Source organism: Megalobrama amblycephala, linkage group LG21 (genome assembly GCF_018812025.1).
Source record: "Megalobrama amblycephala isolate DHTTF-2021 linkage group LG21, ASM1881202v1, whole genome shotgun sequence".
NCBI lineage: Eukaryota > Metazoa > Chordata > Actinopteri > Cypriniformes > Xenocyprididae > Megalobrama > Megalobrama amblycephala.
The window spans coordinates 6,443,939-6,459,664 of NC_063064.1; the positions used below are offsets into that span (position 1 = coordinate 6,443,939).

General features: G+C 39.0%; 1 protein-coding gene across 1 annotated transcript; it reads right to left on the reverse strand.

Annotated features, from left to right (window-relative positions):
* Window positions 1-4,169: 4,169 nt before the first annotated feature.
* Window positions 4,170-15,726, reverse strand: inpp1 (inositol polyphosphate-1-phosphatase). The gene is made up of 6 exons (XM_048172920.1): window positions 15,543-15,726; window positions 14,523-14,735; window positions 14,373-14,433; window positions 10,291-10,491; window positions 9,435-9,609; window positions 4,170-5,443 (listed from the first exon to the last, which is right to left on the reverse strand). The coding sequence occupies exons 2-6, from the start codon at window positions 14,724-14,726 to the stop codon at window positions 4,942-4,944; spliced, it is 1,143 nt and encodes a 380-aa protein (XP_048028877.1). The 5' UTR covers window positions 14,727-14,735; window positions 15,543-15,726; the 3' UTR covers window positions 4,170-4,941.

A 15,726-nucleotide genomic window follows, 5' to 3' on the forward strand; every position in this document is an offset into this window, starting at 1 on the left:
AGTCTGTTTGAGGTGCTGAGGTCGATACAAATGTATTTTGTGATCATATGAAGGTTTACTCCAGACAGAAGGGGTTGTAGAGAGTGATCTAAATGTATATGCAAGAAAATGCTCAAGATCACTCTAGATTCAGACAATCATTAAAGGGTTAAAATGTGCAGGACACTTCCCCCCCCCCCCCCCCATGATTTGGTATGTTGTTGCCTTTCACCCCAACCCTCCTATATTAAAGCTGATTTGCTCAAATGCTTTGCTCCTGAGCGTGTGCAAGTGTAACATTTCTGCATTAAACTCTAGTGTAAAGTAAGTGTTAAGTGCCACATAAAAGCACTGCAGCTGTTCGGTGGCTTCAGCTGCAGACATTGCTCTAGAAATACTGTTACTACTTTCATTCATAGAATGTGTTGCAATCCGTACCTGACAAGGACATTAGGACAATTATTAAAGCCCATATGCAGCTCAACGTTTTTGATCATGCTCAAAATATCCCTTCACGAGGGTAACATTCATTTGTTTTGTTGAAATTGTAAAATATTGTTTGCTTATCAATGATTGAATCAGAAACCATAAGATTTGCACTTCCATTGTGACTGCTTCGAGTGGGACTTGAACCCGGGTCCGCTGGCATGGGAGTTGGGCGCTCTAACAAGGAGGCTGAATACCACAGTCTGTAGAGCGCCTCTTGAGATCAGGGGAGTGAGGTTTACACGCACAGCTCTTACTGGCCTACGTCCGTTATATTCAACCCCTTAAACCTCACTCCCATCCGGGTCACGGCACCAATGCAGCCCCTCGTTCGAATCGTTCGAACCGTCCGATCTAAATCCATTACATTAAGAACAGATAAAATTAGCACAACTTTGTTTTTTAGCACAATAAATCTGTCTTCTCGTGCCATTGGCCTTCTTGTCTGCAGCTGGTCGGTTTGGTGTTTTGGGTTGTGGCGTGTTTTTCCTCTTCATTACTATGGATTTAAAACAGATCAAATCTTTGTTAAGGAATAATGTATAATGCAGTATTAAGTTAAAACAGATCATGTGAGTTCAGTGGTTCAACCTTAATATTATAAAGCAATGAGAATACTTTTTGTGCACCCCAAAAACAAACAAAACAAAATAACGACTTTATTCAGCGAATATCTAATGATGGGCGATTTCAAAACACTGCTTCATGAAGCTTCAAAGCTTTTCAAATCATTTATTTCAAATGTACTAATGCAGTGTGGCACTATAATATATAAGACTTGGTTCCTAGTACCATTTAGTACCAACCACAAACAATTGTCAAATTAACATTTTTATGTCTTCTGCAAGGCTAATAACTTTATTACTCTTTATTACAATCAATTTCGATCTACCGTTCATGCGAAAATAATTGTGGACAGTGTTGCTGTAATGCATTACAAGTAACGTGCATTACCTAATCAATTACTTTTTTGATGTAATGAGTAAAGTAACGTATTACTTTTGCATTACTATTCAGTTTAAATAATTTGCTTAAACATTTATTAAACTGCAAAATTAAAATACGTTTCTGTCTTCATGCATGTGCACAAACAGACAAAACATGCAAAAGTAACAAAATATTACTTTCAGTTTTTGTCAGGGTTAAGAGATCTTTTGTCACTCTAGGGCAGGGGTGGGGAACGTTGATCCTGGCCATTGTCCTACAGAGTTTACCTCCAACCCTAATCAAGGTGCTCAGGATTACTAAAGTTACAGGCCGGTGAGTGTTTTTTTCAGGGTTGGAGCTACACTCTGCAGGACAATGGCCCTCCAGGATCAACGTTCCCCACCCCTGCTCTAGGGGGTCAGGAAATATTGTGCTCAGAATATAATATTATTTTAAATGTGTTTTTATAATAAAATGAAGGTGGATGTTTTTTATGCTGTTGCTGAATGCATTACTGCATTGAACACTTGCAAAAAAGAAAACACCTGGGCCTGCAAGAGAGCAAGCCTGAGCCAGCTGAGAGAAAGTAACATAACACATTACATGAAAAGTAATTAAGTCACATGCAGGTGCATCTCAATAAATTAGAATATCGTGGAAAAGTTCATTTATTTCAGTAATTCAACTCAAATTGTGGAACTTGTGTATTAAAGCGGAACTCAGTAAGATTTGCGAAGCTCCCCCCTACAGGTTCCTTTAGTGAATCACACTCGTAAATACTCAATTAACCATCGTAAGGACTAAGAAAACTATGTATGAAGGTAAAAAAAAGTTACTTAGTTCTGCTTTAAATAAATTCATTGCACACAGACGGAAGTACTTTAAGTCTTTGGTTCTTTTAATTGTGATAATTTTGGATCACATTGAACAAAAACCCACCAATTCAAATCTCAATAAATTAGAATACTTCATAAGATCAATTAAAAAAAGGATATTTTAACAGAAATGTCAGGCTTCTGAAAAGTATGTTCATTTCTATGCACTTAATACTTGGTTGGGCCTCCTTTTGCATGAATTACTGCATCAATGCGGCGTGGCATGGAGGCGATCAGTCTGTGGCTCTGCTCAGGTGTAATGAAGCCCAGGTTGCTTTGATAGCGGCATTCAGGTCATCTGCATTGTTGGGTCTGGTGTCTCTCATCTCTCATCGTCTCTATCTTCCTTTTGACAATACCTCATAGATTCTCTATTGGGTTCAGGTCAGGCGAGTTTGCTGGCCAATCAAGCACAGTAACACCATGGTCACTGAACCAGCTTTTGGTACCTTGGGCAGGTGCCAAATCCTGCTGGAAAATGAAATCAGCATCTCCATAAAGCTTGTCAGCAGAAGGAAGCATGAAGTGCTCTAAAATTTCCTGGTAGATGGCTGCGTTGACTGTGGACTTCAGAAAACACAGTGGACCAGCACCAGCAGATGACATGGCAGCCCAAATTATCACTGACTGTGGAAACTTCACAGTGGACTTCAAGCAACATGGTTTCTGTGCCTCTCCACTCTTCCTCCAGACTCTGGGACCTTAATTTCCAAATGAAATGCAACATTTACTTTCATCTGAAAAGAGGACTTTGGACCACTGAGCAACAGTCCAGTTCTTTTTCTCCTTAGCCCAGGTAAGACGCTTCTGACGTTGTCTTTGGTTCAGAAGTAGCTTGGTACTGTGGAATGTGACAGTTGTTTCCTGTAGACGTCTGTGTGTGGTGGCTCTTGATGCACTGACTCCAGCTTCAGTCCACTCCTTTTGAAGCTCTCCTAAGTTCTTAAATCGGCTTCGCCTGACAATCTTCTCAAGCCTGCGGTCATTCCTTTCACTTGTAAACCTTTTCCTACCACACCTTTTCCTTCCAGTTAACTTTCCATGAATACGCTTTGGCACAGCACTCTGCGAACAGCCAGCTCTTTCAGCAGTGAACCCTCTGTGGCTTACCCTCATTGTAGAGGGTCTTGATGATCGTCTTCTGGACAACTGTCAAGTCAGCAGACTTCCCCAAGACTGCTGTTGGAATTACTGACCTAAACCCAGTATTTATACCCTGAGAATGGTAATTTAATAGAACTTGAAATGAAATATTCAAATAATTTGAGATACTGATTTTTTGATTTTGATGAGCAGCAAGCTGTAATCATAAGAATGAAAACAAAAAAAATGGAAATATTTTACTTTGTCTAATGAATCTAGAATATATTTAAATTTTACTTTTTGAAATAAATTACAGGAAAAAAATAATTTTTATGATATTCTAATTTATTGAGATGCACCTGTACTTACTTTTTTAGGGAGTAATGCAATATTGTAACATATCACTTTTAAAAGTAAATTTCCCCACTGCTGATTAATGTGTCAAAATATCCACAAAGAACTAAGCAAAACATGTATTAATATGATTAATGTTAATGTGAAAATGTGATTTGTAACCCCACAATTTTGATCAGATTTATCCAGTATTTGCTATAAACTGACTCAAATCACATGACCTGTGTGTGTACAGTATGAAGTGACACTTTGGGTCCTTTTTCTAGTCATAAGCACACTGGCACTGACATAAAGCCAAGAGGGGATTAAATTGAGGATCTTTTTGATGGTTTTTGCACATAAAAGGGCACTGATAATCCTCTGCGCTGTCTTACACAAAAATGTTAAGCAGCAAAAATAGTTTAACACTGATAACAAGAACCATTATTAATAATTGAGCAGCAGATCGGCATATTAGAATGATTCCTGATGGATCATATGACACTAAATAACAATCATGACAATAAATGACATTTTAAAACAATATTTTATATTGTAATAATATTTCACAATACTACTGTTTTTACTGTATTTTTGATCACATAAATGCAGCCTTGGTGAGCAGAAAACACTTAAAATTGTTTCATTATTAATTACTTTTGACCAGTTGTGTATTTAACAGACAATAATATTTTGAAATATTTTGTACATTTTAATATGGTCAAGTTCTTGCAGAATATTTTTGGTTTGAAAGATTCATAAATGTCCAAAAAGGTTAAGAATGAGACTGTGAAGTACAATTCAAGCCAAATGTTTTTCCGGTGAGAGCTCTCATTGCACTCATTATGTTTGTTTTTTTCAGAGTGAAATATGAAGGGGAAAAAAATGTCAAAAGCATCACCATAAAAGGGCATGAATGTCCATGTGTTACGTATGATAATCCAAACCCAGAGAACTGTCAGTTTCTAGCTTTCCTTTTGTCTCAGGTGAACAGCAGTAACTGTAAAATGTGTGATATCATCTGTATTGAGGCAAACAGGGATTGCTTTCCTTTCCCTTTTCTCTTCTTCCAAAAAAATAAAACCGGGCAGACAAGTATTAAGATATATTTTTTTCTCCTGAAAAGCCACAACTTTAAATTAATATTTGAATATGTCACTATATCTTATAAAACTAGAATCATAAATCACATAAGATTATGCAAAACAAAATACAAACATACACAAACTTGCATAACTTGAGTATCTTAATATTTTTGTCATATCTTTCCAGCAAGTGCCGCCACGACCTTATCAATTATGCTGGAGTCCAAATAGGCGATGATTCCTCCTTGGTTGGCCCATCTCTCCACACCTTGGCTGTGGTTGCGGGGCTGGTGGTAGGTGAGTTCAGCGGTGTGTCCCTTGTGTCCGTTGAGGTGGGCGTGCAGGCACTCGCTCAGATCGGAGATGCCGCCGCCCAGCGCCCGCAGCACCGCGTGAGGAGCGCACGAGTCCCACTTGAACGTGCTGCCCTCTGACAGCACATACACATCCACCAGACCCTGGACCACGCACAGGATCTTGTATCCCGCGCCGGACGCGTACATCAGCGAGCTGTTGGGAAGCGTTGCGAGCGCATCCTTGACGGCGGTCCTCTCGCTGGAGCTCAGCAGCACCGACAAACACTCGCTCTTCTGTGGATTCGACGGCCTGCACCGCGTGTACGAGCAAACATTCACATCTCCATAGGAAACACCCCAGATGTGCTGGCCTTTCCATCTACAATCAGGACAAAATAAAGTCATGAAGTAATCCTGTAACCTACATAATTTCATGAGGTATTAGGTCACGATAGCATAAATCTTTCGGTAACACTTTAGAATAATGGTCTATCATTAATAGGTAATTATGCAGGAATTAATGCAGGACAAATAAGTAGGACTACGTACATTAACACTTCAGCTATATGAAAACAAGTTTAAATGGTTAGTTCACCCAAAAATGAAATTTCTGTCATTAATTACTCACCCTCATGTCGTTCCACACCTGTAAAACCTTTGTTCATCTTCAGAACACAAATTAAGATATTTTTGATAAAATCCAAGGCTCAGTGAGGCCTGCATTACCAGCAAGGTCATTTCCTTTTTCAATCCCCAGAAAGCTACTAAAGACATATTTAAAACAGTTCATTGACAATGCCTTTAATATTATAAAGTGACAAGAATACTTTTTGTGTGAAAGACTTTATTCAACTACTAGTGATGGAGATTTCAAAACACTGCTTCATGAAGTTTATTTACAAATCTTTTGTTTTGAATCAGTGGTTCAGAGCGCCAAAAATTTCATGTGACTTTGTTGTACAGTGGTTCAACTTTAATATTATAAAGCCCATCACTAGATGTCGTTATTTATTTATTTATTTTTTTGGCACACAAAAAGTATTCTCAATGCTTTATAACATTAAGGTTGAACCACTGTAGTCACATGAACAAATATGTCTTTACTAGCTTTCTGGGCATGTGAAAGTGTTAATTATCTTGCTGTCAATGGAGGCCTCACTGAGCCATTGGATTTCATCAAAAATGTCTTAATTTGTGTTCTGAAGATGAACGAAGGGTGTGGAACGACATGAGGGTGAGGTATAAATGACAGAAACTTCATTTTTGGGTGAACTAACCCTTTAAAGTGAAGTTAAAGGGGACCTAGAATGCCCCTTTTACAAGATGTAATATAAGTCTCTGATGTCTGTGAAGTTTCAACTCAAAATACCCCACAGATCATTTATTAAAGCTTATCAAATTTGCCCCTATTTGGGTTAATCACGCCATTTGTGCGAGTATCCCTTTAAATGCAAAATGCTGCTCCCGTCCCCTTTCCAGAAGAGGGCGGAGCTTTAACAGCTCAACAACAACAAAGCTGGAGAATCTCACGCAGCCAAAATGAGGATTGTCAGTAACGGTGTTCAGCCTTACATTGTTCAAACCGGAGTTGACACTGATGGAGAGACTCAGGAAGAACTTTTAGAATGAAACTGGACGTTTCTGAATGATTAATGGATAAATTTATGTAGTTGATGTGGAGTTAATTCAACTCATCCACTAGCATGTGCCGTCATGTTAATCTTTTGTGCAAATCCAGCATTGAATTGATCCTCGTTTGTGAATCACTCAGCCGTAAAATGACGACATGACAACAACACTCTACTACAACAACTCTTCCTCTTCTCTAAAGCAGCCCAACATGGACTCGCCCCATTTGTTGCGTGTTCTTGGGGGCAGAGTTTTTGTAAATTTTAGGGATAGTGATGTCACCAACCCAGGAAGAAGCTTGTTGTAGTCCATAAACATCATTCTTTATAACAGAATATCTCCCTTTGCATTGAACTTTCAGCGCTGTAACTTTGCAGATGATGTTTATGCTAACTAAAGATAAAACGTGAAATCATAAATCAAGCACCCCTTTAAATTTACACAAGTTAATTATAAAATTAAAAGAAATATCTGATCATCCTCCATAACAGGGTTTCTATTTACATCTCATACTGTCTGTGAACTCTTGCATTATCAGGGCAACGACTGATGCATTTGTATTACATTCCAAAGAGCTCTGCTATCAGCCCCAACGTGGAAAATGAAACCATACCTGTACTGGCTGGGCCGGATCGTCAAGGAATTGAACACTTAAAGAAAAAGAACAATGGATTGACCTGATGGTGGAAAAGTGGCTTTTGAGCCACACTCAAAAGCACTGGTTTAACAATTTATTTCTTCGTGAAATTTAGAATTTTTTATTTCTTTTTTTTTTTCACATAAATGTGGATGCAACATTTTGATGTGTAAATTTGTACAGCCTTTCCAAAACACATCTGTGTTACTTTCGCTGCTTTTCCACCATCAGGCCAAAGCTCTTTGCTTAAACGTTCCATTCCGTGTCGATGCAGCCCAGCGGTACCGGATATGCTTTCATTTTCCAACTGAGCTGAGAATTCCAGGCCGAGAACAGTTTGAGCCTGCCGAACCAGGCTCAATTGGAAATATAACTGGAACCGATCCTCCAGTCGGTGGAAAAGCTGCTATTGACTGTATTGCACAAAAAAAATAATAAAATAAAATAAATAAATAAATAAATCAACACTATGAAAAACAGCAGAGTTGGGTATAAACAGAAAGCCTTCATTGGAGTTTGTCAAACACTAAAACATGTAATACATGAGTACTTATAAAATTGAAGACTCGAGGTTTACTCCAAATTGAAGACTCATCTCCTGAATCATGCAGACAGAATTCTCTATTTCTTCATTAATTTGAGTTTTACAGTCAAAAAGTCTGTGAAATTAAGTTTTTGGTAGTTACTTTTTTGGATCTCAATTACTAGTTTGTTGCCGCACTGAAAAGAAGTGTGAAAAACCCAATTAACCCTCAAAAGGTTTGAGAACCAGACATAAAAAGGTAGTATTTACATAAATACTGTTTACACAAATAATTTTATATACTATTAGTTAGTTGTAGTTATTTTTACATCAGTGTGCAAATAGTCACTACAAGTAGTCATGACAAAAAAATTATCAAGGTAGTGTTTTTGTTTTGTGACTGCAGCTATTTTGAACAGAAATACATAATTGATAACAAACAGTTCATCATTTTTCAATGTGCAAATAGTCACTACAAGTAGTCATGACAAAAAAATCATCAAGGTAGTGTTTTTGTTTTGTGACTGCAGCTAATTTTGAACAGAAATATTCATAATTGACCCCTTTTTAACAACACCAGTTCATCATTTCTCATATTTTATTCTTTTAGTCTCTGACAAGCTACAATAGAGGTTTTCTGTTTTTGCATGAATCTTTAGGTTTTGTGTGTACAGGTTTATATTACATTGTGGTCCAAATGGTCCCCACAAGGATGGCAAAACCTGAGATCAACTACATTGTGGGGACCAGCCAGCAGTCCCCATGGGGGAAATGGATTAATAAACATACAAAATGATATGTTTTTTGAAAATGTAAAAATGCCGAAGGTTTTCTTTGATGGGTAGGTTTAGAGGTAGGGGATAGAATATACAGTTTGTCCCTACAAGGATAGTAAACCAGACAAGTAAGTGTGTGTGTGTGTGTGTGTGTGTGTGTGTGTGTGTGTGTGTGTGTGTGATTTATGAGGACACAAATGTGCATAATGACATGGGAATGACATAGGTATTACAAGGAGAGGGTGACTTATGAGGACATTACTTCATGTCCCCATTTTTTTTCAAAAGGCTTAAATCATACAGAATGAGTTTTTGTGAGAAAGTAAAAATATGCAGTTCCCTGTGATGGTTAGGTTTAGGTGTAGGGGTAGTTTAGGGGGATAGAAAATACAGTTTGTACAGTATAAAAACCATGACGCCTATGGAATGTCTCCACAATTCACAAAAATGAATGTGTGTGTGTGTGTGTGTGTGTGTGTGTGTGTGTGTGTGTGTGTGTGTATTTTTGGCAAATTGCTGATCAAATTGACCCCCATTAGTTTCCTATTTAAAACCATAGCCGTACCCATATTTTCAGCACAACAGAAAGGAAAATATTTGTCTAAGCCAATCAAGTAATTTACAACAATAGTGCAACAATACATGTGTTAACACTATTTCTGGTGTATCCAACTCAAACAATCACTTCAGTGACATTTAGAAATTTTATTATTGTAATATTTATAAAGCCACTGAATTATTTTTATAGTGTAATAAAACCCTTTAGCTGTGACTACATTTACACACAGTAAAGCAGCACTCTTACCCTTTTCCCGCTGAGATTTTGTGGTTGAACGGCTGGTTTATGACACCCATAACTGGTTGACCAGTGGCTCGTAAGTAAACCCCAATCAGAACCAGAGCACACGGGAGTCCGGAAGGACAAAAGCCTTCATCCGGCTCCTCTTCCTCTTTCCCTTCAATGTACTGACTTGTACCATCTGTTCAAAGAAAATAACCAAATTTACATCTGTTGATAACCTGAACAACACTTTTATCCATAAGCGACTTACATTGCATTGATACTTGTTTTGTTCTTTTCTTCCAATCCTCCTTGTTTCAACCCATGACCTTGGCATTGCTAGTTAAATGTCTACAAACAACTGATTTTCCAGTTTTAAGTTTCAGTCACAGTTTCTAAACTAATACATGTTTACTCAGTTATGAATATCACCTGTACATGCCGCAACTGCAACTAGTTCTGAACAATGACACACTGCTGCATAAACATATCTGATAAAGTTGAGACTGTGTGTCTTAAAAATGTCATTAAAATTCACTTTTGGTTTAAACTGTAGAAAATACTAAAAAAATGCAACAATACTAGTTATGGCACACATTCAGTGAACTCAACACAAGTCTTTCAAATGACGCTCAGCATTCATATTTGGTTAGTTATGTAGAGTACACTAGACCTGATATTGTGTACTATGAATATTGTTGGCTTTATTACAAACTGCTTGTGATGTTCCTCATTTGTATAAAGTGTTCGCTAAATGAATACTGTACATTTAAAAGTAAACATACAAGTTAAATAAATTGGATTAATTTTATGTTATTCAGTTGTTTGAGGGAAATTGGTAGCCAAGTAAGCAGATGGAGAGAAATTACAAATACATTACCAATGGGATCAATCCAGATGCCCACATCAGCTGGGCTGATTGACAGCTGTAGAGATTCAGCCGTTTCATCTCTGAGCTGAAGGTCCTGATGGATCGCTTTGCTCAGGAGTGACGCGGCCGCTCGATCGCCATCCAGAACTTTAGCCAAAAGAGCAGTTGTGTCCTCTTCCTGAGCACAGACTGTCACAGTAACACTCTCCCCTGATTGATATACAATCACACGCAAACTCCAGTTATTACATTGACTAGCTCTGAGTTTGAGTGTTCTTTGCCATCACAGAAGCATAATTATAAAGTATGAGAAGCAAAGATACCCAAAATAGCTTCAGAAAATTTAGAAATTAGAATTGAACTGCATGTTTCTTAGAAACATTGGCCAACGTTTTTTGGTAACATCATAAACTGTAATATGAATAAATGGTAATCCTCAAGTTTCAGCCTAATAAAAGATTATGTATTTTAAATAAACAACATATGAGCTCAATGAAAATGCAAATTCACTCTCTGGCAGATGATGTGGTGCAACCGGTTCTACTCAATCTGCTCCGAGCGGGACGCGAACCGTCGTCTCCGGCGTGGGAATCGGGCTCTCTAATAAGGAGGTTAAAGACCACAGCCTCTAGGATCAGGGGAGTGAATTTTACATGCACAGCTTTAACTGGCCTACACAGTTACACTCACCCCCTAAAACCTCACTCCCATCCGGGTCACGGCACCAAATGTAACTGGTTCTACTCAACCCGCTCTGAGCGGGTCGCGAACCGTGGTCTCCGGCATGGGAGCGGGGAACTCTAACGAGGAGGCTAACGACTGCAGCCTCTACAATCAGGGGAGTGAGGTTTACACGCACTGCTCTTAAAGGGATAGTTCACCCAAAAATGAAAATTTGATGTTTATCTGCTTACCCCCAGCGCATCCAAGATGTAGGTGTCTTTGTTTCTTCAGTAGAACACAAATGATGATTTTTAACTGCAACCGCTGCCGTCTGTCAGTGGTATAATGCAAGTCAGCGGGAACTTGATTGATTGCGCTCTGACAACGGCAGTGATGTCTCGCTCTCATTGAAGTATATGCGCGAGACATCACTGCCGCTGTCAGAGCGTGATCAGACCAAACGAATCGAGTGATGAATGCAGTTGGACATGGTGTATTAGAGATAAAAAATGATATAAATACTGTTCGGTTTCTCGCACAAACCGATCGTTTCGTGTCTTAGGACATCAATGTGTCGTCACGAGCCGCAGGGTTTAATTTGGATTTGTCCGTCGTGTTTTATTTACTCTTATAGTCCAAGTTCCCGCTGACTTGCATTATACCACTGACAGACGGCAGCGGTTTCAGTTAAAAATCATCATTTGTGTTCGACTGAAGAAACAAAGTCACCTACATCTTGGATGCGCTGGGGGTAAGCAGATAAACATAAAATTTTCATTTTTGGGTGAACTATCCCTTTAAGCCGAGTTCAGACTGCACGATTTTCAAAGTAGTCGGGTCACTGTTCTTTTCACACTGCATGACTATCTTGGCCAGCATTCAGTCGCTGCTGTGTTCACACTGCACGATGGATCGGTGACAGAAGGTTTCACTCTGCATGACTTTACAATAGGAAGAATCGCCGACAACTCTGTCTGGCACGCAAACTACGTTTCACAACCAAACACACGCGAGATGTGACGCGATATCACGCGTGCAAGACTAGAGTTTTCACGTGAGACTGGGATTATTATTAAAAACGGTAGCCCGCAAAAAGCTTGCAATACGAATTGCCTGTGCGCTGATTTGCAGCGAAAACAAGAAAAAGAAAAGAAGAATATGGAGGAGGAAATGGTTAGGAAGACGCGAGGAATAAGGATTGTGTGTTCTGCAACGAGAGTGCTATAACTCCTCCCCGAACTCCCCGCTGCTCTCTATCTTGCTCTCTCATTGGCTGTCAGTCATTGCCGATGTAGTTTCCAGTCAGAACACTTTTCACACAGCAGGATTTTGAATCGGCGACAGGTCCAGATATTTAGCATGCCAAATATCTCGTGGGCGTCGGTGACTCGTCGGCGATTCTCTCAGATCGCGTCTTTGCTCATTCACACTGCGTGATTGTCACTCGCGTGAACGAGCACCGATTTGCCTGTGATTTCGGGCATTTGGCGATTTCTCAAAACCTGTCGGTGAGCTAAAATCGGGGCTAAAATCGTGCAGTCTGAACTTGGCTTTAATGGCCTATGACAGTTACAGTGTCACTTATTACCGCAGTTATCAAAGTTACTCCTGTACACAAAGCGGCTCTGCGCTACATTATTAGGCGTCATACAGCGAGATAATAATAAAAAAAATGCTATTGAAACATTTCTGAATCCCCCCCCCCAAAAAAAACTCCTTAGATTTGCATTAATCACATAAATTGCCTATTTCAATGTCAGAATGGTGAATTTTGCCGAAAGGCGACAAGTTTGCCAAGACAGACATATGCATTTCAATATCATGCTAAGTATTCCTCAGGTCCTCCAATATCCTCATAACATACTCCATAATGACATCTATGACTTTTTACTACATCATTCAACCATTTGCCTACCAGGTGCTACGGCCACAACTTCCCCAGTGGCTTTAACCCATCTGATTTTAAAATGATTTCCATAACCCCAAATCAAATCCTGTCATACACACCCCCATGAACCAAGCTAAAAACTGCAGTCGGAAAGCCCTTTGCTTGAGTTTAGTGTAAACAGGGTTCGTGACTGCACTTACAAAGGTTTTTTTTTTCTTTCTGCATCATGTATCCAAACAGGGAGTCCCACAGGGCTCTGTACTAGGCCACTACGATGTTGTCTACAACAGAACACTTGGTTCCTTTATGAAATGATGTCATTTCTTATACCACTGCTACAAGGACAGCACAGCTCAACATAGTATTTCAATTCTAATTTATCTGAATAAGTTTAAACCTTTAACATTTTCATAAATTTTATCTGATTCTACTTTTCCAAATAATCATCAAAACAACTTCTGTCATGTAAATAAATGTGTACATTGTGCGACAATCTACTACAATATGCCATCTTTTCATAATTCAGTTGACACTATGAAAGCAAAATTGTCAATTCTTGTTCTATTGCAGTTTTATTATAAATGATTTATCTGTGCACATAATTTTTCTAAATTCACGTGCCTCGTAACATTAATCAAAATAACTTCTCCTCCTCTTGCAGCATCTCTTCTCTTCTCTGATGACGAGGGCGGGGCAACCTGTCACTCACATGAGATCCACCAATAGCAAACCACAACCACCAAATCAATAGTTTTTCTTCCAGAAGCCATTTCACTCAGATACACATCACAATAAGGAAGAAAAGACTTTCACGTCTTCCGTTTCACGCCGACTTTAGGAGTCAAAGATCAAGTGCCACAAAAGTGGTGAAAATTTAATTACAATTGCATACTAGGGGTTGAACAACTTTTTAAAGTTGACATTTATGTGATTAAAGTCGAGTCGACTAGTCGCTGATGACGCCATTAATGAACACATAAGCCTGAACTTTGTGCTGACAGCTGAGACTCCAACGCGTTGGCAGCTATGGCACAATACAGTAAAGATTACATTTATATGAATGCATTAGTGAGAGAGCAGTTGCATATGAATTAATTCTATCTGGCAGCGTCTCTCTACTAATAGTTAAGCTGTGTGTTTTAGTTACTAAGAAATATATGCTTGAACGTTTCAGTTTCTAAGCTATTTTACTGAGAAATCACAGAACAGTGTTGACAATACATTTCCGTGCTACTGAACGATCTGTGCATAATGTGCGTTTCATTCGTTTAGAATAGCGATTAACTTACCTGTGCAATAAGCGGTTAAAACATGCATTCTCCTGTCCAGATGGTATAATCACACATGTCTTGTGGAGGGTTCTCAGAGTATGCAGTTATTTGTGATTTTGGAGTGTATATGTGGCCTTCTATAAGACTGGTTGACGCCAAGCTTAAAGCGTTATGGCAGAGCATTCAAGTCGACTAGTCGGTGCAACCCCTATTGCATACTGAAATCCTTTCAAGTGCAGCATGAATCAAAGCATCTCAAGGTAACTCACCAAGCCCATTCTCAAACTTGTTTGACTCCTCTCCATGAATAAAGCCGGTCAGTTCTGGAAACTATAAAACAAGAATGGAGAATGTTTAGGCCTCAAGACAAACTGACTGAAATTATTTCTGATTTCATTGAAAGCTTTATTTTTAAGAACCTGGGCACAAACATCATGGCGAATCATTTCCTGTATCACCACATCAGCAAGGGTCTTAAAGTCCTGGATGAATTTCTTGTTTTTGTCAGCTCCTGTCTTTTCCTGTACCAGGAGTTCAAAAAGCGGCGCTTCCTGTCGACAGACGCGTGCCACATTGGCGGCTTTTTCTGCCACGCTCAGGAGCAAACGCAGCAACTCTGCCATACCGGAGACCTGTGAATCACACATACATTAGATCAACTACAGTATATAGATTGCATAGTCACAATGATGCTGTTTTACAAGTATGCCAGTAATGTTTCAACACTATACAGGTCAAGTCAAAATCAGGTCAAATCAAACCTAAAAAAGAACTCTAACTGGGACAAAAACTCATGACAAACGCCCAAGGACACTGACAGACAGATGTCTTTGTGCAAATCAAATCACAGCTCCATAAGGAAATGCCTCAGAGACCTCTATCAACACATAAGTGTACTGAGTGTCACGCTGATATAGTTGCTAAGAGATTTGATTTGAGTCATAACACTGAATACATATGTAATGTAAAGTGAATTTGTATCAATGTACAAATGTATGCTGCTTGTTCAACTTTGGACTCAGATACTGGGAATGGTGCAAATAGATGCAAATAGCCATGCAAATGTATATGACATCAATGTATGTCTTCTTCAAAGTAAAAACATATCAGGATATACTTAAAACCATATTTTGATGGTTATTTTGAAAAGTAATATAGGCTACAGCAGTGGTGAACGTCTGTAGACATTTTATCACAATATAACACTGTTTTCATCACCTCTACGGTCGGGTTTACTCCAACAGACACGCGCAAAGAAACAAACAAACACAGAGACAGAACACATAAGCACGTACACATGAAGCGCAGTCATAGACACACACACACACACACACACACACACACACACACACAGCACATCTGTAATGAATCAAATGGCTTCCATTATTGCTGAATAGACCTAACAAATAAAGTAAACACATAACAATTGCAGCTCATACCGTTGAGATTGATGTGGTGTCCTTGAGTTGAAGTCGCGCGCTTCCTGTATGTCACTGTACTGCACTGATCCTCTGTCTGAGATCGCGCGCACACATCATCTCTGAAACGTGACCAGAGGACTTTATCGCAAGATGTTTTAAGTAACGGAAACGCCTCGGAAATGAGAGCATTTCCCCCTCTCAT